Genomic DNA, 23,168 nt, shown 5'->3' with positions numbered 1-23,168 from the left:
TGTAATATATATATATATATATATATATACACACACACACACACACACACACACACACACACACACACACACACACACACACACACACACACACACACACTGCAGAATCCTCTGAAGGAACTGGAAGAAGTTAAAAAAACTATCAACATAGATTTTGGCCAAAAACTGAGTTCCAAAAAGCAACTATCGGAACCGATTAATCGGTAAAACCGATATATCCCTCTGCCTCAACCAGAAATACTACAGTCCAATACAATATCTTTAAAATGCAGTATTATAACCAAGAGTAGGTAAGATTTTAATAGCATTTATAACCAATTTGTACTTTTGTAATCAGCCGCAGATAAAGTTTACACTGTTTGAAGTGGGGAAAATCATATTTGATAATATATATATATATATATCTATCTGCTTCTAATATTGGCCAATTTAGATGAATAATAATAAAAAACTAATATTATCCAATACAGAATAGAGAGAATCCAGCGGTACCTTTGAGCAGATGCTGTCGTCACTGCTGTACAGTAGAGGGCAGATGTCTCTCAGGTGCCCGCTGACCGTATCTACAGAAGCGCTGTCTTTGATGTAAACGTTAATGAGTGCGGTGATAAGAGCGCCTGTCAGCTCACGTCCAGACACCACAACATCCTTAAAACTCACGGCCTTTATCTGGTCCTGAAACTCCTGAAAATGAAAATTAGACAGTGGAGGAAAAACTGCATGGCGGTCCATTTGCGTGAGTATTAGGCCAATTCATACTGAAAGCAATCAGTTTTGTTGTGGCTCATTTAGCATTTCAATTGCATTGAAATATGCAAACTTTTCTAAGGTCAACAAAAATAGGAATATGTGTTTTGCTTTGTAACGTTGCTTTTGACGGTAGTGTGAAAGTTCACCTTGGGCATCTCGGAGATAATGAGACTAAATTGATGATCACACAGAAGTTTCCAGAGTGCCAGTGTCTGACAGGATCGATGGATCATCTGCTGTATTCCCTGAAGAGATGATTTCTCGTACGCCTGAGCCTCCGCTGAGGGACGAACATGAGACGGTGAACATCAGTTGTAGTTTGTCAAGCTATAAGCTACTCAATTACACAAAAGTTGAGCTGCACTTTCAAGAAACTATTAGCTACTGAGCAATGACCAACCTGAGAGAGGGAAGACATTTTAGGATATTGTGTATGATTTGTGCCTCAGCTTGATAGTAAGACTGCTCAGCACAATGTGGCATAAAAACAGTGATGTAGTGGAATTTGTTTTATTTTTTTTATTTAACATTGTTTACATAGAAAAACTGTTATAGTTAGTAGCACTGCTATTTTCTGATAATTACCCTGCAAACATTGGTGAAGATCCTCCTTACAAAAACACTAAACTTACTGTGATATTTCCTCTGTAGATCTTGCTGGACTTGATGAGAGCTCGCTCCATCTGGACGCATAAATCCCAGAAGTCTTTGCTGTAGGTTTGCTGGTGAGCTGAAACTGAGGACGTCAAGTGAGTTAGAACATCAAGCAAGTGTGCACTGCTAAATGCGAACCGGAAAGATGGTTCAGAAATAACAGGGTCCACGTACTTGGCCACGCCCAGTGAAGTTGGACTGAACTGTGAGTTTTTATCCAGAAATTCCTTCAGGCCCTGAAGCTCCAACAGAACAACCTCTAGATCAGAAGAACTGGCTGTGCTCTCCAACTATAAAAAAACAAAGAAATCATCAACAATGAGCGCTGAGATACACAGAAATGGTAGAAGTGCATTTCTGGAACTCACAATCGTCACAGCTTGACTTCCGTTGCTTATGGTCGTCTCCATCGCGAGACTACCGTCCCAAATGTTCCTGTTTGAAAGCAGTGCAGAATTCTTAACAACAAAGAAACCTTCATTGAATGGTTAAGAACATTTATTACGTATTTGCAGATTGTAATTGATTGTCACATTGACTGACCCGAGTATACGAGTGAAGTAAATACTGATGCCGTTGTGCTTTCCAGAGAAGATGACCTCTGGTCCTGAGGTCACGGCTGTGATGGGGGCACCGCTCGGATACATAGGTGTAGCGGGGATGTAAGGGGTCGACACGGTTGGCGGGAACACACCTGTCATGAGTACACGCCATTCGCAATTTCACTAATGGCTCTACGTCTCCAACAGAACAGCTTCCACATAAGGATTTGATAGGACTGTGAAATAGTATGCTGTGATGTTATTGGTAAACATGATTTTTCCACACCCATTTCACCTTGGTTATATGTTGACAGAAAACTAAAGTTGCTTCAGAGGAAGAAAAAGTTTTATTTTATTGAAAGATTAAAAAGAAAACAACGTTTTTTCTTTACTTTACAATAACATGCAAAAGACAAATACTATAAGGCAAGAAAAATAAGCCACATATTTCATGTTTCCACTAATAAACCAGCATTGATTTTAATACTTGCATAAAAAGACCACTTTAATGACTTAATGAGGGCTTGATATCGATACAGATTTCCCAATTTCGATTCACAAGCTCTCGATTCAAATCCGATTTCGATATGATCCTGGTATATTTCAGTTATAATGTCCATTTTGCTTACATATGAATGACATCGTCTCTCAGCTAATGCTTTGAATTATACAGGGAACCTTCTAACCACAAAAATATTTATTTAAAAAATGTACAATGGAGCCCAACCTATGCAGTTCAAGTGCTATTTATTTATTTATTTTTTCTCCCCAATTTGGAATGCCCAATTCCCAATGCGCTCTAAGTCCTCGTGGTGGTGTAGTGACTCGCCTCAATCCGGGTGGCGGAGGACGAATCTCAGTTGCCTCCGCGTCTGAGACCGTCAATCCGCGCATCTTATCACGTGGCTTGTTGAGCGCGTTACCGTGGAGACATAACGTGTGTGGAGGCTCATGCTACTCTCCACGATCCACGCACAACTCACCACGCGCCCCACCGAGAGCAAGAACCACTAAACGCGAACACGAGGAGGTTACCCCATGTGACTCTACCCTCCCTAGCAACCGGGCCAATTTGGTTGCTTAGGAGACCTGGCTGGAGTCACTCAGCACGCCCTGGATTTGAACTCACAACTTCAGTTGTGGTAGTCAAGTGCTATTTATTAAACAGATATAATAATAATCAACACGACCAAATCTGAAGTAAACTTCAAAGTAAAAGATCAATCTTGAGATCTTAAAGGAACAGGTCACCAAAACTGAAAATCCTCTCATCATTTACTCACCCTCTTACCATTCCAGATGTGTATGACTTACCTTCTTCTCCTAAACACAAATGGAGATTTTTAGAAGAATATTTCAGCTCTGTAGGTCCATACAATGCAAGCGAATGGAGACATAAAGCACATAAAGTCAGCATAGAAATACTCCATAAGACTCCAGTGGTTTAATCAATGTCTTCAGAAGCGATCCAATCAATTTTGGGCGAGAACAGACCAAAAAATAACTCCTTTTAACTATAAACCATGATGTCAGCATTCTCCTTGGCGATCACAAATTCAAGCTCAATTGCACTGCATACAGCGCCATCTAGCGTTCTGCACATGCATCAAGCACTAGAAAGTGTAATCTAGAGATTGCAATGGCAAGATTTAAAGTGAAAAAGGAGTTAGACTTTGGTCTGTTCTCACCCAAAATCGATTATATGGCTTTAGTATGGCTGGTCACCATTCACTTGCATTGTATGGACCTACAGAGCTGAAATATTCTTCTAAAAATCTTAATTTGTGTTCTGCAGAAGAAAGAAAGTCATACACATCTGGGATGGCATGAGGGTGAGTAAATGATGAGAGAATATTCATTTTTGGGTGAACTATTTCATTAAGAGCCGATATCAGGATCATTAAAATGAAGTAGAGGTCAACCGATATATCGGATTTACCGATTAATCGGGGCAGATAGTTGCGCATTTTAACTATCGGCTATCGTAAAAAACTCTGATAGTTATTTTTTGGTTTCATTTCTCCGTGGCCGGCGCTGGAGGGTTCTACAGCCTGAACTCCTTGGTTCCACAATATAACAGCGCCTTCTAGAGTTTAAATAAAAAACAATCACTGACTCCACGTGGAGTTTCTTGTGTAACTTGACTAGGCTGTTTATAGAGACGAACGCTTAAACATCGACAGAGAAAAGCCAACGGTATGAACACAATACACGTTATTATCATCGTCATGGTACATTAAATCAGTCATTTAAGACAACCGAAGTTGGTTTTATAATCCATTTGTTTATAACTAATCGCTGCACTGGAGATCTGCGTTGTTGACAAGATGGAGAGGACGCTGACGTTAGCTAGCTGTTTGAATGGTTAGAACAATGTTACAAGTCAAGGATGGAAACTGCTTAACTTTCCTCTTAATATGCTGTTTTGATTTAAAACAAACGTCACTTATGAATTCATGCAGATCTGTTGAGTTTTTTTTTTTTCAGGGTTGAGGGGCGTCCAATAAGGTTATAATCATGAGCGCTCCAAAGACGTTTAGTTTCTAAGTGAATTTAAAATGAGTTAATTATCAGTATTAAATCAGTTTTCATTCATATTATAATTTTTTTTATACTATCGTCCACTTAATCGGCTATCGGCCTGCTTACACACCTCAGTTATCGTATCGGCAAAACACACTATCGGACGACCTCTAAAATAAAGATCGCGACTAATCAAAAAAATTATACATTTCCCCATGAGCCCTGTTTAGCAACTATATTGGTAAACACACATCAGTGAAGCGTTTTCTAAACGGAGGGGTAGCTTTATACCTGGGGCAGGTGTAGCAAGGAAACTGGGGTTTGGTAGGGGGCTACCGACAGGCATTGGTGATCCTAGAATCACAGTAGACGAAATGTTAGACATTAGTCAACAGAACACAAATGAACAATCATGTTCTAGTGAGTGATTTGAAGCGGTTAATGGTTAAAATGTTGAATTTCTGCACTCGGTTAAAATGGTTCTCACCTGGTACTGGAGAACTGAAGAGAGGCCCGACATTACTGGAGGCAGAAATGGCCGATGGGAAACGCATCTGCGCCTCTCCACCATACCTTCAGAAAAAACACATAAAAAAATCTCAAAACTCATCGTGTACACTACCACCCCTGGAGTTCGCTAGTTCGCTAGTTCGAATCCCAGGGCGTGCTGAGTGACTCCAGCCAGGTCTCCTAAGCAACCAAATTGGCTCGGTTGCTAGGGAGGGTAGAGTCACATGGGGTAACCTCCTCGTGATCACTATAATGTGGTTTGTTCTCGGTGGGGCACGTGGCGAGTTGAGCGTGGATGCCGCAGTGGATGGCGTGAAGCCTCCACACGCGCTATGTCTCCGTGGCAACACGCTCAATAAGTCACGTGATAAGATGCGTGGACTGAGGGTCTCAGACGCAGAGGCAACTGGGATTCGTCCTCCACCACCCGGACTGAGGCGAATCACTACGCGACCACGAGGACTTAAAACCACATTGGGAATTGGGCATTCCAAATTGGGAGAAAACTCATCGTGTACAATGGGTTTTAGGTGCAGCACTTTGGATCCATGCACGTTTTTTTTTTTTTTATTATTATTATTTGTTTTTTGACCTCGTAATCTTTCATCAAAATGTAATAACTCCTACCACCCCTGGAGTTCGCTAGTTCGCTAGTTCGAATCCCAGGGCGTGCTGAGTGACTCCAGCCAGGTCTCCTAAGCAACCAAATTGACCCGGTTGCTAGGGAGGGTAGAGTCACATGGGGTAACCTCCTCGTGGTCGCTATAATGTGGTTTGTTCTCGGTGGGGCGCATGGTGAATTGAGCATGGTTGCCGCGGTGGATGGCGTGAAGCCTCCACACGCGCTATGTCTCCGTGGCAACGCGCTCAACAAGCCACGTGATAAGATGCGCGGGTTGACTGTCTCAGACGCGGAGGCAACTGGGATTCGTCCTCCGCCACCCGGACTGAGGCGAATCACTACGCCACCACGAGGACTTAGAGCGCATTGGGAATTGGACATTGCAAATTGGGAGAAAAAGGGGAAAAATCCGCCCCCCCAAAAAATTAAAAATACAATAAAATAAAAAATGTAATAACTCGATCTTCTGGTGAAACGACAGACTTCTCTCTGGTGACGCGTGCAGGACTTCTCCAATCATATAGTCTGCTTAAACCCCGCCCCCTTTCTTATAAATACCACAACCGTGCGTAGAGTTGAACAAAGCATCAATCGCATGTTGGTGAAGATGGCAAGATGTATTTTCGTCTGTTTTCCTTCAAAACTATCCTGAACCCAAACTTCCTTGGTTACGGGTCAGCTGGCTCGAATGAGAAGGAATAACGGTGAATTCGCGATTGTATTCGAGACATTTCACGCCTGAATTGCTGAGGTGATCACTAATGAATACAACGCTTCAGATGTCTCGAGTTTATTTACATTTTTATTATATAAATAATAAAGTTATCTTGGGTTGCACAGCACGAGTAAGTGTTTTTCTCCTTTATATTTAGTGTATTGTGATTCAAACCTTTTCCTCACTCATTTTTCAACAGTTACAGTGTCTTCGTAAGCAAAGACCGCGATGTGCTCGTACGTTTATGTTGTCAGTTTGATCATAAATGTGTTGAGATCGCCGCTCAATTTCAGCGATAACCGGCTCTGACTGGAGCAGCACTGATCTGCCTCCGTTCCGCTATGCAACGCCCATATTTTCACAATCCAATCAACAACCAGTGGATAAACTCAAATCCCGTCCTACATTTTTTTTTCTTGTTTGATAATCTGTTTCACTCGAGAATACGTCACAATACGGAAGTCGGTCGCAAATTCCGTTTCATACCAACTTTAATCGGTAAGCCCTAAAACTAGGGCTGAACGATTTGGACAAAAAAATCTAATTGTGATTATTTAGAAAAATATTGCGATTTCGATTTGAACTGCGATATGATTATTAATCGATAAAGTCATGGGCAAACATGCCCTTCTGCCAATAGAAATACTGTTTAAGAAAGGGTGTTCACATTTGAGTCCTCTAAAACAAATAAAATACAGTGCAACATAGAGGGGCAAAAACAGATTCACATCACCTTCACATCGTATCTCTTTACTGTGCACGTTTTTGTCCACTTTGTGATAGGCGCAGTTACTCAACTCAATCCGGTTGGCGGAGGACAAGTCTCAGTTGCCTCCGCTTCTGAGACCATCAATCCGTGCATCTTATCAAGTGACTCGTTGTGCATGACACCACGGAGACTCACAGCATGTGGAGGCTCATGCTACTCTCCGCGATCCACACACAACTTACCACATGCCCCATTGAGAGCGAGAACCACTAATCACGACCACGAGGAGGTTACCCCATGTGACTCTACCCTCCCTAGCAACCGGGGCAATCTGGTTGCTTAGGAGACCTGGCTGGAGTCACTCAGCACACCCTGGATTCAAACTCACGACTCCAGGGGTGATAGTCAGCGTCAGTACTCGCTGAGCTACCCAGGCCCCCCATCTAATGACATTCTTAAAAAAACATGTCAACTGGAAGCATTTGGAAGTCGTACCTGAAGAACGCTCGTGTGGCCCATACAGACACCTCTCTATCGCTCGCTGCAGAGGAACACGCCAAGATGAGCGCTGTCGCACACGCCTGCTCCTCCTGTGGAGGGAAATTAGTGACTTTTGGACACATACGTGAACAGAAGAAAATCTCTGTATTAAAAGAATAAACGTGACATCACTCACCCTGTGCAGCTTAAAGAACCTCTCAATCTCCTCACTCTCTCCTCCTGCACTGCTCACCAGCAGGTGGCGTAACTGATCCACGGGTCGCAGTTTGTGGAATATGTGACTTCCCTGAAGACGGTAAAACAATGTAATGAACAGTAAGAGAAAGACAAATCGAGGAATATTACGTAGAAGATGACGACAAATAGAGATTGTACCTGAGCAGACAGAAGGACAAATTTCTGTGGTGGGATGTTGTGCTGTTGAACGACTAATGGTGAGTCTGTGACAGGAATGAGATCTTTATTCAGAGGAGTGATGATCTTTGGTGATTTAGTTTCCTCTATAGAACAAAGAGCCCACGAGTGACCGTCAACATTTACTATCATCTGCAAAGAAAGAACATGAACATAAGAGTTTTTTAATATGACTTAAGACTTTAGTAAGACAGAAAAACAAACTCGTGGTGGCGCGGTTACTCACCTCATTCGGGGTGGCGGAAGACAAGTCTCAGTTGCCTCCGCTTCTAAGACCATCAATCCGCGCATCTTATCATGTGACTCATTGTGCATGACACCGCGGAGACTCACAGCATGTGGAGACTCATGCTACTCTCCGCGATCCACACACAACTTACCACGCGCCCCATTGAGAGCGAGAACCACTAATCGTGACCACGAGGAAGTTACCCCATGTGACTCTACCCTCCCTAGCAACCGGGCCAATTTGGTTGCTTAGGAGACCTGGCTGGAGTCACTCAGCACACCCTGGATTCGAACTCACGACTCCAGGTGTGGTAGTCGCTGAGCTACCCAGGCCCCTTATCGGCCAATTATTGACCAAATTAAAACAATCTGCAAATCAGTTATAAGCATGAAAATGCCGATATGAAAAACAGACGGTTTATTTATAATTAATTAGTAACAATTAGAAGGGTTGGCACTCCTAAGAAAACGTCATATTTTATTTTTATTCTCTCGTTCTTGCATAATGCGTAAAAATCCGCCATAAATGGATGTGACAGTTGCGAAAACGGCACTTACCAACAGGCAATATGATGAGGGAAACCATCCAAAATGCTTTGAAACCAACAGACTTTGACTTCTGACACATTAGTATGACATCCATTAAAGCTGCATGATTGATTGAATTAAGATTGAAATCACAATATGGCGTTGCACGATTACTAAACCTTAAAAGCCTCCGTTTCTGCATTCAGTACTTCAGTCAGCGGTGTGCGAGCAAGCGGCGCCCTCTAGCGGTCTGGACGGCATTATCCATATTACTCAGGGCTGGAAATGGGGGAGAACGGAGTTCCCTGAGTGAATTTCGTGGGGGAACGGCGTTCCCGTTCAAACTGGCTACATTTGTTAGGGGAATCGAGTATTTCTATCTTTTCTCCACTAAACAGCCTACGAAAGCTTTGCGGGTTCCGCACATAAATGCGTGGGAACTTCTGAGTCTGTGGTTGTGCAATGTCGACTATCGTGAGTAGCCAGAACACATTCGTGCGATAGATCAACAGAGGCACACAGGAATCCATGGGCAACCGATCCACACATGCACGCAACAAATCCACACACGCTCAAATTACAAATCCACGCTTTAGGAGAATGCACAAATATGGGTTTCTTTGCTCAGAATGCCATCCAAAAGTACATTAGGTGTATGTGTAATTTAATGCACAAATAAATGCTGATCCGTTTGTATTGGTATTCTTTGAGAATGTCTGTTCTGCAGTCTTGACAAACACACACACATACACACATGCAATACTGGGCACGGGGTTTAGCGTGGCAGACAGCAAATGCCCTTTCATTAAAATGAAGAGAAATATCCAGAAGATTTGGCTATAATTTTTTTTAAAACATATTTCTCCTAAAATGCATCAATCTATTGTTCTTTTGAGAGATGAAGGCTATTCCATCCATGCACTTCTGTTTTGAAAGAATAAAACAAACTTGATCTAACCGGGACAGAAAGAGAAGTGGATAACCCAGATGCACAGCTACAAGACACAAGTACATCAGTCTCTAATTTGAGAATCAGACTCCTCACAGGTCCTAAACTAGCAGCTTTAATTAAAAGTATATGCTGAACAGTTGCATTGCTGCAAGTAGAGGATTCTTGGATGAACAAAGTTTGAAGAATACATAATTTATTTTAAGTCAATTGTAACATTTTAAATCCTTTACTGTAATTTTTCAATTACTTTTTATCAATTTAATTCATCCTCGATAAACAATCCAATCCAATGTTCAATGGAAATTATATATTGTTAGAACAGTGAAAAAGCTTTTTGTACCTCTGTTAATTTTTTAAGCATAATTCCAAAGTAAAACAGTGATCTGATGACAAAATAAGAGAAGGGGCAAAATATCGGTAATGCCCCAAAATGTTTTTTTGTATTGTTAAAATCAGTTTCGGCCAAAAATGTTCATATCAGTGCATCCCTAATTTTAATGTTTACAATATTATTTTTCATGTCAATGTACACCTGTGCTTAAGGCTTATGTGTATTAAGCAAACAAAAACCCTGTATAACAATTAATCATCAGCCAAACTTTAATACTGGTAGACAAACAAAAATAGACAAACAGCTAGACGGCCAACTAGACAGACAGATAGAAAGATGGAAAAACAGACATCCAAACAAAAAGGACATTCAAATGCTCAGTGAGATGGACAGAGAGACAAACACACAGACGAACGGACAGAAAACAAGGTCTCTGACCTGAGCTTCCATGAGGGGTTTCTTAAACGGAAATGAATCGTGGTTCATACACCACAGAACATCACAGTCCTCCGTCTCAGACGCGGCCATCAGAAGAACACCTTTACTGTACAGAGCCTTATGCACCTTAGCAGGTTTCTGGAGAGTGGAGGACGCAGAGAATCCGGGTGGCAGACGAACATGCACCAGCGCCAGGATACTGGGACGAGCCGCGGTGTGTCTGGCGTTGGGCGGAGCAAAAGGGGAGGTGCTAAAATACAGACGAACACCTGCACAGAGTACATAAACACAACTCAGAGAATATAGAAATCAATGATTCATGAGGGTGTCTATTAATAAATGAAAGATTTATTCATACCAGCGTGAGTGATGGCCAACAACTGACAGTCTAAAGACTCAGAGCGATCAATAACAGCGATCTGAACAATGGGTTTGAACACAGAGCGATCGATCGTCCTGAAAGTAGGAAGAGAGACATGAATTTGCATTGACAAATGAACAAGGGGTGAACAACACATATATCAATATCATGATATATCTGTATCGGACCACATCTAATTAGCTAATCAGTCTGAACAGGGCTTATTTCCAATTCAAACTGCAAGACTGGAATTATCGACTGGAATTCTAGTGTAAAAAGCTCAATTTAGATTTCTAATACTCATGCATACTAATTATCGGCCATAACAAAAAAATCATCGGCTCTTGTTTTCACCCAAAATGTCTACATGTATGTAACGATACAGAAAACACAGGTGAAGTTGTTACCTGGCGATGTTTCCAGCTGCTGATACGATGGAGCTTTGAGACATGGCAGCGACTCGACTCATTCCCTGCCCATCAACGCCGAGATCGTACACCTGAAGGACATATGGAAACATCAGAACGACACTCAAATGGTAAACACTTCAGCACGATTAACGTTTAAAGCAATCACCTGCAGAACTCCCTTCTCTGAACGCGTGTATAGAATGTTCCGTGAATTATCGATCGCAATTTGAACAACTGGATCTGCAAAAATAAACAAGAATCAAACTTCCAGGAGCAAAAACAGTAATACAATCTGCATTAGAGACAGACCATTTGATTGGTTGAAGGGGAATATTCTGGGGTTCAATACAAGTGAAGCTCAATCGACAGCATTTGTGGCATAATGTTGATTACTACAAAAATAATTTTATAAGCGATTTTATCACAGTAAAATCATATTAACACATATTGTTTATGTCTATTGTTTATGTCTTGTGACCCCATTGACTTCCATTGTAAGTGTCTCACTGGAACACAGATTTGTGTGGGGTTTTTTAAGAAAGGGAGTCTAAATAAATTTTTGTGATAAGCCCAACTTGTATTGAACACGGAATACTCCTTTAACAGAAGTGGTCATTCCAAAATCTACCACCAGCTTTGACAATGGATATTGCACTTTATAATAGATTTTTCAGAACAAATGAAAGATAATGAATAATATAAAAAAAAAAAAAAAAAGACTTTTTTTTTTTACATTTAATTTCAGCAATTTTGTGTGCACCTCATTAGCTACTGTGTCAAATAGTTTTTTTTATAAATAAATAAACTAAATGTAAATAAAGAAATATGCAAGATATGAGCACAATTATTTTTTTTTTAGAACAGGGTTAAAGAACATGTACACTGCCAAATTAGACATTTTTAGGACTTTAAATATTTTATTTAGGGCTGTCAATCGATTAACAATCATTATCGAATTAACTACATGACATGGTGATTAATTAATCGAATTAATCGCATGCATAATTCACATAAATAATGCATAATAATTTGAATATTTATAAATGCAATATCTATAATGGGGCAGTGGTGGCTCAGCGGTTAAGGCTCTGGGTTACTGATCAGAAGGTCGGGGGTTCAAGCCCCAGCACCACCAAGATGCCACTGTTGGGCCCTTGAGCAAGGCCCTTGACCCTATCTGCTCCAGGGGCGCCGTATCATGGCTGACCCTGCACTCTGACCCCAGCCTAGCTGGGATATGTGAAAAAGAAGAATTTCACTGTATATGTGCAAATGTATAATGTGTGATAAATAAAGAAAATTATTAATTATTAATTATTAATTAATTATTAAATTATTAATTATTAATTATTATTATTATTATAATATCTATATATATAATACAGACTGAAATTCAGTTTAAAATAAATTGCATTATTCTGGCAGATGAATAAAATATTCATTAGACTATACAAAAAGTGGCTTAAGAACTCAATATATCTCATTGAACAAGCCTACAGCTGACAGCAAGCTGTTCTGCATTGAGTTTGTCCATGTTTCCAGTTCTCACAGTACACGTTGTTGCGTTCCGTCTGCGCTATTTTTAATTGTCGCTCTATTTACATGTACGTGCCTCAGACGGATGTGTTTGGAGCATCTCGCTGGTATTCAGCATTGTAACAGTATAAGGACGGGCAAGGAGGAGGTGGGAACCGGCTGAACAGTCAACATAAAGTTTTAATGCAAAACTCATCATGTGTCCTCACGGCCCGGCCCAGCCCCGCCCTCCTCCTCGTCACACTCCTCCATCGTCCGACTCAGGTCGGGGAAACCCCCGACATGACGCACTCCCTTCCTGGAGGGGGGGGGGCGTTGCCCTTCCGGCCGTGCCTGCCGGCAGGTATTCCCCGCCTTTCTGGAGCCCTAGGAGAGTCGAGGGGAGGGAAAGAGCGAGGTGGAGCGACAGAGAGAGAGAGAGAGAGAGAGAGAAAGAAAAACTTGCTCGCCGGTTCCTGGACATGCTGTCACCCAGTCCTCAACCGTTCCTCCGCCCTCTGGTGGACGACAGCTCGCTCCTTCCCCGGCAGACGGCAGCGAGCCCGCTGACCCCTGGCGGACGGAACCGCTCCTCCCCTTCATCGGCAGATGGTAGCGGTTCCTCCGTCCCCAGACAGACGGCTGCTCCCCTGGCGGATTGCAGAGGCGAGAACTCCTCGACAGTGCTTCCCTCCTCCCTCCTGGGTTTCGGCACCACTGTAACAGTATAAGGATGGGCAAGGAGGCGGGAACCGGCTGAACACAGTTTTAATGCAAAACTCAACATAAAACAAAACAAACCATAACACAAACAGACACACACAAAGCGGCCCCGTGCGTCTCTCTCTCTCTCTAACTGGCACCTCTGGCTCGTCTTTATCCCCTACCCGGCTGATTAACCCGATTCAGGGCCAGTCATGTGTCCTCACGGCTCGGCCCCGCCCTCCTCCTCGTCATAAACATCATAAACGCAAAAATTTGATGACGCTGTGTCAAGTTCTAAGTAGTGGAAACTTTGAAAACAGATGCAAAAGTCTGTGATTTTGCTTGCTGACATCGCCTCTACAACTGGTTCACATAGGTAATGAACACTGGAAGACCTCTCTGCCCACTTGCGGCTCATATGGTAGGAAAATCCATACTTTTATTACGGAATTTACACACACGTCAGGGGGCACGATCAATTGCGTAAATTGTTTTAATGCGTCATTTTTTATTAAACGAATCGCACTAAATTAAAACGTTAAATCGACAGCCCTAATTTGATTAATTTCCATTAATATTTCAGGCCTAAAAATTTACAATTTCGCACATGAATAGGTGTCATAAATTCTATTCTCACCGTCCTCAGAGAATGAAAACTGTAGTAGTGATGGGATGAGGAAGGACAGGCTGCTCTTCGAGTGGTTGATTTTCCTGCAGCGTTGACTGAACCAACCGGCTTCCGCCTGATACGCGATCTCATACAGACAGCCGTCTTTACCACCCATAAAGATGCGGCCCTGATCCGTGGAGGTGACGGCCAGCAGGTAGGTGTTGTCTGTGGGGATGGAGTACAGAGGATCTGGCAACAGCTGCATCGCTCCTGACAAACTGTCATTCAAACCTACAGGAATATAAACACAGTCAAAAGGGTTAGACTGATCTAACGAAACACCTGTACCTGGGCATTAACATTTTATTGGATTTGATTTTATCAGAATGCATGACACTCACCTGCCTGTGCTTTAGGGAAACTCAGACCCAGGATCACTACGTCCACAGGTGTGGCCAACACTAACAGGAAGTGGATGTGCGGCTGAAATATACCTGTAACACAAAGGTTACCCATCAAAGAGGTCACATTATTAAGGTTGCAAATCGATGGATAGATCCACACGAGCAGACTGTATCCAAACTCATTCATGAAATGTGCAAAACAACTGAATTAATATGGAATCAAGCAATACAAAACATAGATTGCAATGGAAGTACATACAAAGTGCACAATCGTCAAAACCTACAAGACAGTCCCTAATCTTCACAAGACGGTAAGCTCTAAATTATATACTGTGGAAAAACTAACCAACCTGGCTTTGGCTTGACCAGTCCAACTGATAGTACAGTTTCACTGAGGCCGTCAAAATACGCCACATCACTCCTGAAAAAATGAGAGAAATCCAAATGGGAATCTAGTGCCTGAAATAGTTCCAGAAACATCGTCACTTTGTCGATACTCACCCATCCTCGAAATTCCACATAAAGATGTCATTATCAATGGTGAGCCATGCCCTGGAGATTTCAGGGAAAACACCCATCATGCAGTTACACTGCATATCTGTCAAAATGTCACAGTTAAGGTATTACAACCAACTTAACAACACTGAACCACATCCATCAAATGTTACTTCAATAACCCTCTAAGCTCGGATGGGCACGTGAGAAAAACAAAATGTCAAAATATGAACTAGTCTTGACCAACACAAAATAGGTATCGTTTGAAAGCTTAAAAGCTCTACATTACAAAGCATGTAGACATTATGACCAAAACTGAACAAGTGCTTTGAAATTTGCAGACAAATCAAAAGTGTTCCGTTTTGATAATTTATTAATATTTTTGCACTGTGCATATTGCAATCAATAAATACATCAAACTGATCAAATATCCATGTACCATATGTTGTTGGAAAGCTCTCAAAGAGTAGAATACAACCAGCCTATTTGTTTTACTCGCAGACAAAAATATAGCAAGTAATCGCTAAGTATGTGTCTTTGACAATTATGTTGGTGCTGCAGATATGCCACGTTTTTGCTTATAACTTCACGACAAATAAATGGAACATAAAATATCACATACCATTTCTTAGAGGTGGTGATTATCTTTCAAACGAGCCCACACACAAGGTAATCAGATGCATAGATCATTAGATAATCCACATGAAGCACAATGTTACATATGACCACCAGGAGATGGCGTCAAATACATGACACAGATTCAATGATGACTCAAATGACACAGAATGAAACTCATTCTGTGAAATCTCATTACTAAAATCATGTCTGCATGCTATGCAAACCTTTAGTCATTGTTGTGTTTGCATGTGTAATTAGTTTTTATGTACGATTATTATATTTTATTTGTTTGGAGAGGCTTTTGGACACTATGATAAATTATTTTTGTAATGCTATAACTAGGGATGCACCAAAATTTCGGCCGGTGAAAATTTTCAGCCAAACACGCTATTTTCGGTTTTCGGACAAAAGAGGAAAATCTTGGCTGGAAATCTGAACAAAAACTGTTACTTTAAAATCAAGTAACCGATACACTGACGTGAAGAAAATGTAGCTTTGTGCTTGTAATGGAGATGCGCATCTGTACATTATGTGTATGTGTGTCCACACGAATGAGTGCAACAGCACAAAAACACAGAGGAGTTAATGAAAGCACACTGTGGTGAAATTTAAAATGCAAACGCACATTCTGTTGGGATTTACGTTACCTAGTTATCTATTAAAGTCTACATTCCCAAAAGTAATGAAGCGATCGCTCTCTTGAATAGCAGCGCATTAATAGAGTGTTTTACCGTGCGTATTCAGAGGCTGTTTAGCTTGAGCCATCATCATATATAATGAATAAATATCCCCACCTACTGTTCGAGCCGAGCCGCACTCTAAATCAGCGATGTCAAACACGAGTCCAATTCAACCCACTCGTGGTCTCGCGCAAACGGACAAATTCACGCTTTCGTCTGAAGCTGGACCAGTGAGTGACACTGTCACAGATAAACTCTGTTTATTTTTCTCCATTCACAACAATATTGACAACATGGATGATGGACAGATATATCAAGTTATAAGGCTTTAATTTTGGGTATGCCACTGAAGCCACTGAGCTTAAAGGGTTAACCAAGTTTCAATCCACTTTTTGTGCTGTTCTGTTATCGACAAGGTGAAAATGCGTTACAAAATGTCTTTCAAAATTTGCTGTCTCCTGCTCATTTCCATTCAAATGGCCTTTTACCGATAAAATGGTGTGCATCATGATGTCATTCTTAAAAATAAATCTTTATCGCATAAGTTCTGGTTTAGCGCCACTGAGCCGTTTCCATACAGAATTTTGAGTATATCGCAAATTGTGTCCCTTTCGTGTCCCAGATGTCCCCACATTTGCTCGTCTGAGATTATTAGAAGAAATTGATTTGAGTACCTGGCAAAATACAACAGAACAGGTGGTATTAGTGACCCTGTAATCCTATATTACGCTCTTGAATTAAAAATATAGACAATATGTTGTGAAACACGAGGCTGCGGTGTCCGAACAACACATAAAAACTTCAAAACATCTCTTCACTTTGCTCAAATCACAAAATGACATGCTTGTGAACTTTTCTAATTTTCGTAACAAAAAGAAAACACACTGGTTTCTTTCTCTTTTACATGTGTAAATAAACTCTCAATAGCATGAAATGCTTGAAACAAACATGCATTAGTCCATACGCAACAGCCAGCGTTATCTGCAGTCGTTTTTTCAAAGAGATGTTGGAATTTGTATTAAAACTCGGTCCACCTCTTCCAACAATAAAACCATCAAAACTTGGAACATTTGGACGAATTTCTGTGACTTTATTTAACTTTACGGTATAATATGACCTCATATAGCTGTGTTATTTATGACTTATCTTTCTCTGTACACATGATTTCTTTTTCTTCGTTTAAGTTAATTACTCACTCCATATCCGTTTTCTCTCATGTCTATTTTTATCTGTATAGTAATTATTTTGGCACTTTTGTTTAATCCCCTTGGCGCTGAATGTTATTTCTCTTTTTGTTTATCTGTTCTGAAAACTCTTGTCTGTTATTGCAATACAATAAAAACATAAGCAGGCTTTTTCTAAAGTCTTGTTGTTGGCAAACATCCACTTCAGATACTCGAAGAACTTCAAACAACCGTAAATAATGAGCTTACAGGCTGGACAGTGCCGATGCTTTATGTTTTACCAGCATGTCAATCACACGGGATTCATTTAAAATGGGTTATTTTTAACAGCCGTTTTTCTAAAAGACGCCGCAATCTTTAACGGCGCACGAACATGCAGTCCATAAAAAGTCTGGAAAAGCCAGGTCTCCTAAGCAACCAAACTGGCCGGTTGCTAGGGAGGGTAGAGTCACATGGGGTAACCTCATCGTGGTCGCTATAATCGGGGGTGTGTGGCGAGTTGTGCGTGGATGCCGCGGAGAATAGCGTGAACCCTCCACACACGCTACGTGTCCGTGGTAACGCATTCAACAAGTCACATGACAAGATGCGTGGATTGATGGTCTCAGACGCGGAGGCAACTGAGATTCATCCTCCGCCACCCGGATTGAGGCGAGTCACTACGCCACCACGAGGACTTAGAGCGCATTGGGAATTGGGCATTCCAAATTGGGGAGAAAAAGTGCTTCCAAACTAGTTTTTCACGACATTTGACGTATCGACATGGGATTTACGCGTTAAAGTTAAATGAAAAAATATAATGTCGACGCTTGTGAAATTTCATCGATAATTTGCGTTTACATCAGCTATATGGCTATGCATTTTGAAAAATCCTTGGATGGAAAAAACAGTTATTGTGAACTAAAGGTATTTTTTCTGTCACTGTTGAAATGCTATTCTATAAATAGTCTAAAAGTCTTTATAAAATGTCCTGCATAACACATTTAGCAGCAAATTGACTTGGTTTTCCATAAATAGTCAATGAAAGTACTTCAACGAGTGGGGAAAAATCTTCATGTAAATGTCAAAGCTAGTCCCGATGCACAACTTTCATCTTAGAAGGTTTCTTGTAAAAGTAAGTATTTGTTATTGGGCTGCAGGATACGGCCAAACTGCTCCACGAGCTCTGGGGGCAACGGAACCCTCCGGATGGCACTGAGTTCTGGAAGACTTGGCACACTGATCAGGCCCGGCCCCTGCAGAGGGTAATCCATGTCCGACACGCCAGAGAGAGAGGGCATATCTGCAAAACAGAATAAAAACACCAGATATAAGAAAATGAACACCCACTAACATGTTTTAAAACAAGAGTAATAATATCTGATCATAGTGATGTGGATTGATAACCAGAAAGGACGGTAAATCTTACTGTGTGAGGGAACATTGAGGAGCTCGGACAGATCAGGAAAACAGCGATCCTCCTGCAGATGTCTGTCAATCAAGCGGCCGGAGATTTCCAAAGCTTCCTGAAGAACTGCAGCTGGACTACTGAAGCCCACACTGGACGGCATGGTGACTGGACACTACACAAACCACCTACAACATATACAGCCACAATATAACAACAACAGATAGGAGTATGCAGAAATAAACAGCATTACGTAATGTATGCCTATCTATACTGTATGTATGTATATCTACAGCACATACATATCAATCAATATAATATGACTATAAATTAGATATGAATCATTTTTCAGAAGTTATTTATTTTTTAATAAATTTGTGTATGTGTGTGTGTGTGTGTATGAATGTATGTATATATGCAAGTCACCTAGATTTATATATTAAAAATATCTTATTTACCAAATAAAGAAAATGTTTCTAACGTAATTTCACACTGACTGCAATAAAAGCTATGTATTCTGCATCATAATAATAAAGTAATAACCTTTCTGTGCTCTTGACTAAATGAGAGGATTTAACCCATGTTTGATTAGTAAACAGTTTAATTAAGCTTGTAAACTCAACATGTTGATTAGCTATAGCTGTTCAGCTAGTTTGAAATACAGCGGAGATCTTCACATGCGCTCCGATCACACACTGATTAAAATAAACTCACCTCTGAATGAAAATTATATTCATAAAATATCAGACGAAAGTGAAGAAGGAAAGTGAGTTTGTGAACTTCAGTGTCTCTCACCACGAGCTCGTGTGACTGCCTGCAGAAGCGAGTGAAGCGCGCTAAAACAAACACACACACAAAACACTGAAGCGTGTCAAAATAAAAGTCCTCAGCCTATTTCTCGCCTTCTGTTGCAGTGACTCACGAAACAAACATGACAGTAAATTCTTGACTATATAAAAATAATAATAAATAAAAAATATGACAGTGAGTTCTTGACTATATAAAAATAATAATAAATAAATAAATAATATGACAGTGAGTTCTTGACTATATAAAAACATAATAAATAAATAAAAAATATGACAGTGAGTTCTTGACTATATAAAAACATAATAAATAAATAAAAAATATGACAGTGAGTTCTTGACTATATAAAAACATAATAAATAAATAAAAAATATGACAGTGAGTTCTTGACTATATAAAAATAATCAAAAATAAATAAATAATATGACAGTGAGTTCTTGACTATATAAAAATAATCATAAATAAAAAATATGACAGTAAATTCTTGACTATATAAAAATAATAATAAATAAAAAATATGACAGTGAGTTCTTGACTATATAAAAATAATAATAAATAAAAAATATGACAGTGAGTTCTTGACTATATAAAAATAATCATAAATAAAAAATATGACAGTAAATTCTTGACTATATAAAAATAATAATAAATAAAAAATATGACAGTGAGTTCTTGACTATATAAAAATAATCATAAATAAATAATATGACAGTGAGTTCTTGACTATATAAAAATAATCATAAATAAAAAATATGACAGTAAATTCTTGACTATATAAAAATAATAATAAATAAAAAATATGACAGTGAGTTCTTGACTATATAAAAATAATCATAAATAAAAAATATGACAGTAAATTCTTGACTATATAAAAATAATCATAAATAAAAAATATGACAGTGAGTTCTTGACTATATAAAAATAATAATAAATAAATAAATAATATGACAGTGAGTTCTTGACTATATAAAAACATAATAAATAAATAAAAAATATGACAGTGAGTTCTTGACTATATAAAAACATAATAAATAAATAAAAAATATGACAGTGAGTTCTTGACTATATAAAAATAATAATAAATAAATAAATAATATGACAGTGAGTTCTTGACTATATAAAAACATAATAAATAAATAAAAAATATGACAGTGAGTTCTTGACTATATAAAAACATAATAAATAAATAAAAAATATGACAGTGAGTTCTTGACTATATAAAAATAATCATAAATAAAAAATATGACAGTGAGTTCTTGACTATATAAAAATAATAATAAATAAAAAATATGACAGTGAGTTCTTGACTATATAAAAACATAATAAATAAATAAAAAATATGACAGTGAGTTCTTGACTATATAAAAACATAATAAATAAATAAAAAATATGACAGTGAGTTCTTGACTATATAAAAATAATAATAAATAAAAAATATGACAGTGAGTTCTTGACTATATAAAAATAATAATAAATAAATAAATAATATGACAGTGAGTTCTTGACTATATAAAAATAATCATAAATAAAAAATATGACAGTAAATTCTTGACTATATAAAAATAATAATAAATAAAAAATATAACAGTGAGTTCTTGACTATATAAAAATAATCATAAATAAAAAATATGACAGTGAGTTCTTGACTATATAAAAATAATAATAAATAAATAAATAATATGACAGTGAGTTCTTGACTATATAAAAATAATAATAAATAAATAAATAATATGACAGTGAGTTCTTGACTATATAAAAATAATCATAAATAAAAAATATGACAGTAAATTCTTGACTATATAAAAATAATAATAAATAAAAAATATAACAGTGAGTTCTTGACTATATAAAAATAATAATAAATAAAAAATATGACAGTGAGTTCTTGACTATTTAAAAAAATTATATATAAATAAAAAATATGACAGTGAGTTCTTGACTATATAAAAACATAATAAATAAAAAATGGTATAATACAGAACAATCTGGAATAAAATGAAACACTGCAACAGTCCCCTCTATGCAGCCTGAACTTGTTCAGATTGTTGAATCTTTGTTACAAATGCTCTACAAACAATCTAGATGCAGCGCAAAGTATGAAACAGAGCGCAGGTGTCTCAACATGTGTTTTTGAAAATTTTAGGTTCTTTTTAACTTGACACAGTGTTTAAAATGTGCCGGTCCTGCGCGAGACACTGAAGGAAAAAGCGAGACGCGGAGCAAATGTCAAAGACATTCGTCCAGCATGTGTTTACATAGGAAAACAATGGGAAGACAGAACAGAAGTGCGCAGAAACATGTTCGGTGTGAACGGCCCCTAACTCGTACATTCGCAGGTGTCTGTGAGTGAGAGTGCGTGCGCGAAACAAGTTCAGTAAGTCTGTTTATTTTTTCATTCATACAAACCTGAACCCGACCTGAACCCGAAGTCCTACTTGAAAAACTGTCCCGAACCCGGCCCGAAACCCGTCAGGTTCTCGGGTCCCATTGGGCCCGGGTCGGGTTGCAGACCTCTACACTGTGGTAGACATTTGCATCTGACCACTTTCACAACAACACATCAGTGCCTACTTTACCTTTTATCAATTCCGTAGCCCCGCCCAGTAGCAGTGAGCAGTGAGATGACAAGGTCAATCAAGAGCAGAGAGCCAATCAGAACAGTGGGCGTGTACTGTCAAGTCTTAAAGGAGAAGCAGCACCAAAACAGAGCGTTTCTGACTGAGGGTCAGAATGAAGGTGGGAAATGATCATGTTTTACAAGGCATGTCATGACCCCTAAATAAGTGATATTTCGTCAACAATGTTGTACAAAATGAGTGCATGATTTGTGGACTATTTCAACCTTTAATTTCAATAATAATAGCCAACAGAATGTATAGACAACATTTAATTTTTAATTATTTTTATATCAATCTCAAAGGCCCTTTTCACCAAGTGAAATGTTGCTTATCATGTTTCATAATTTTAGATTATTTTTGATTTTGCTTCTTATTGGTTATTGCTGGTAATTGTCAGATGTTTTGTTTTTCCTTATGAGCTTTGTATCATTTGTGTGAAAAACATTTTTTTATTTAATAAATTGGTAGATAAAAGATTTGACAAAAGGTTCTGACAATTACCAAGCACTGAGAGGACGATAATATTACATAATACAATATGTAATAAAAAGGTTGTGATATTTTCTAGTGTCTGTATCACTTTTGACATAATCTGCAAAGATGCACAAATTTAATAAGATGATGCATCATTTGCATATTTCAAAAGTTTTAATGGGCAAAGTCCCAAAAACATTTTTTTAATTTTTTTTATTTTACAACGGCAAAGTTTGATTTAGATTAATGGAACAGGGGGAAATAGCCTTTCCACCTGTACTACTCCTTAAACTGCTTTAACACTTTTTATATTATTATTATTATTATTATTATTATTCAACAACAACAAAAACTCACAGATTCAATATCTTGTAAATTTGTTTATTATTTTTTGAATTTTTTTCATTCACAAATGTAAATTATTTTTGGTTGATTTCAATTTATATGTTGCAATTAAATTTATATTTAATGTATTGAGCATTA

At 38.8% G+C, this 23,168-nt stretch overlaps 1 protein-coding gene across 3 annotated transcripts in view; it reads right to left on the bottom strand.

Moving 5' to 3' along the window:
- The window catches only part of nup155 (nucleoporin 155), a 35,092-nt gene extending 15,459 nt beyond the window's left edge, over nucleotides 1–19,633 (bottom strand). For 2 of the 3 annotated variants that reach the window (XR_007895874.1, XM_051685125.1), the window contains exons 1-22: nucleotides 19,501–19,633; nucleotides 18,808–18,974; nucleotides 18,544–18,681; nucleotides 14,924–15,020; nucleotides 14,773–14,843; nucleotides 14,420–14,512; nucleotides 14,046–14,309; nucleotides 11,355–11,428; nucleotides 11,186–11,277; nucleotides 10,776–10,873; nucleotides 10,418–10,686; nucleotides 7,902–8,072; nucleotides 7,702–7,812; nucleotides 7,521–7,615; nucleotides 4,957–5,042; nucleotides 4,761–4,823; nucleotides 1,948–2,098; nucleotides 1,773–1,839; nucleotides 1,579–1,694; nucleotides 1,383–1,486; nucleotides 897–1,030; nucleotides 493–684 (exon numbers count right to left, since the gene is read on the bottom strand). Coding sequence is in view for 2 of the 3 variants with exons in the window: in XM_051685125.1 (XP_051541085.1) it covers nucleotides 493–684; nucleotides 897–1,030; nucleotides 1,383–1,486; nucleotides 1,579–1,694; nucleotides 1,773–1,839; nucleotides 1,948–2,098; nucleotides 4,761–4,823; nucleotides 4,957–5,042; nucleotides 7,521–7,615; nucleotides 7,702–7,812; nucleotides 7,902–8,072; nucleotides 10,418–10,686; nucleotides 10,776–10,873; nucleotides 11,186–11,277; nucleotides 11,355–11,428; nucleotides 14,046–14,309; nucleotides 14,420–14,512; nucleotides 14,773–14,843; nucleotides 14,924–15,020; nucleotides 18,544–18,681; nucleotides 18,808–18,949 (2,628 nt within the window). In the remaining variant the exon portion in view is untranslated. The remainder of the gene's footprint in view (nucleotides 1–492; nucleotides 685–896; nucleotides 1,031–1,382; nucleotides 1,487–1,578; nucleotides 1,695–1,772; nucleotides 1,840–1,947; nucleotides 2,099–4,760; nucleotides 4,824–4,956; nucleotides 5,043–7,520; nucleotides 7,616–7,701; nucleotides 7,813–7,901; nucleotides 8,073–10,417; nucleotides 10,687–10,775; nucleotides 10,874–11,185; nucleotides 11,278–11,354; nucleotides 11,429–14,045; nucleotides 14,310–14,419; nucleotides 14,513–14,772; nucleotides 14,844–14,923; nucleotides 15,021–18,543; nucleotides 18,682–18,807; nucleotides 18,975–19,500) is intronic. The other variant, XM_051685126.1, reaches the window with a different exon arrangement.
- Nucleotides 19,634–23,168: the final 3,535 nt, after the last annotated feature.

This window comes from Myxocyprinus asiaticus, chromosome 43 (genome assembly GCF_019703515.2).
Source record: "Myxocyprinus asiaticus isolate MX2 ecotype Aquarium Trade chromosome 43, UBuf_Myxa_2, whole genome shotgun sequence".
In the NCBI taxonomy this organism is placed as follows: domain Eukaryota; kingdom Metazoa; phylum Chordata; class Actinopteri; order Cypriniformes; family Catostomidae; genus Myxocyprinus; species Myxocyprinus asiaticus.
The sequence above is the reverse complement of the archived record's forward strand: the minus strand, read 5'-3'. Positions and strand labels throughout refer to the sequence as shown.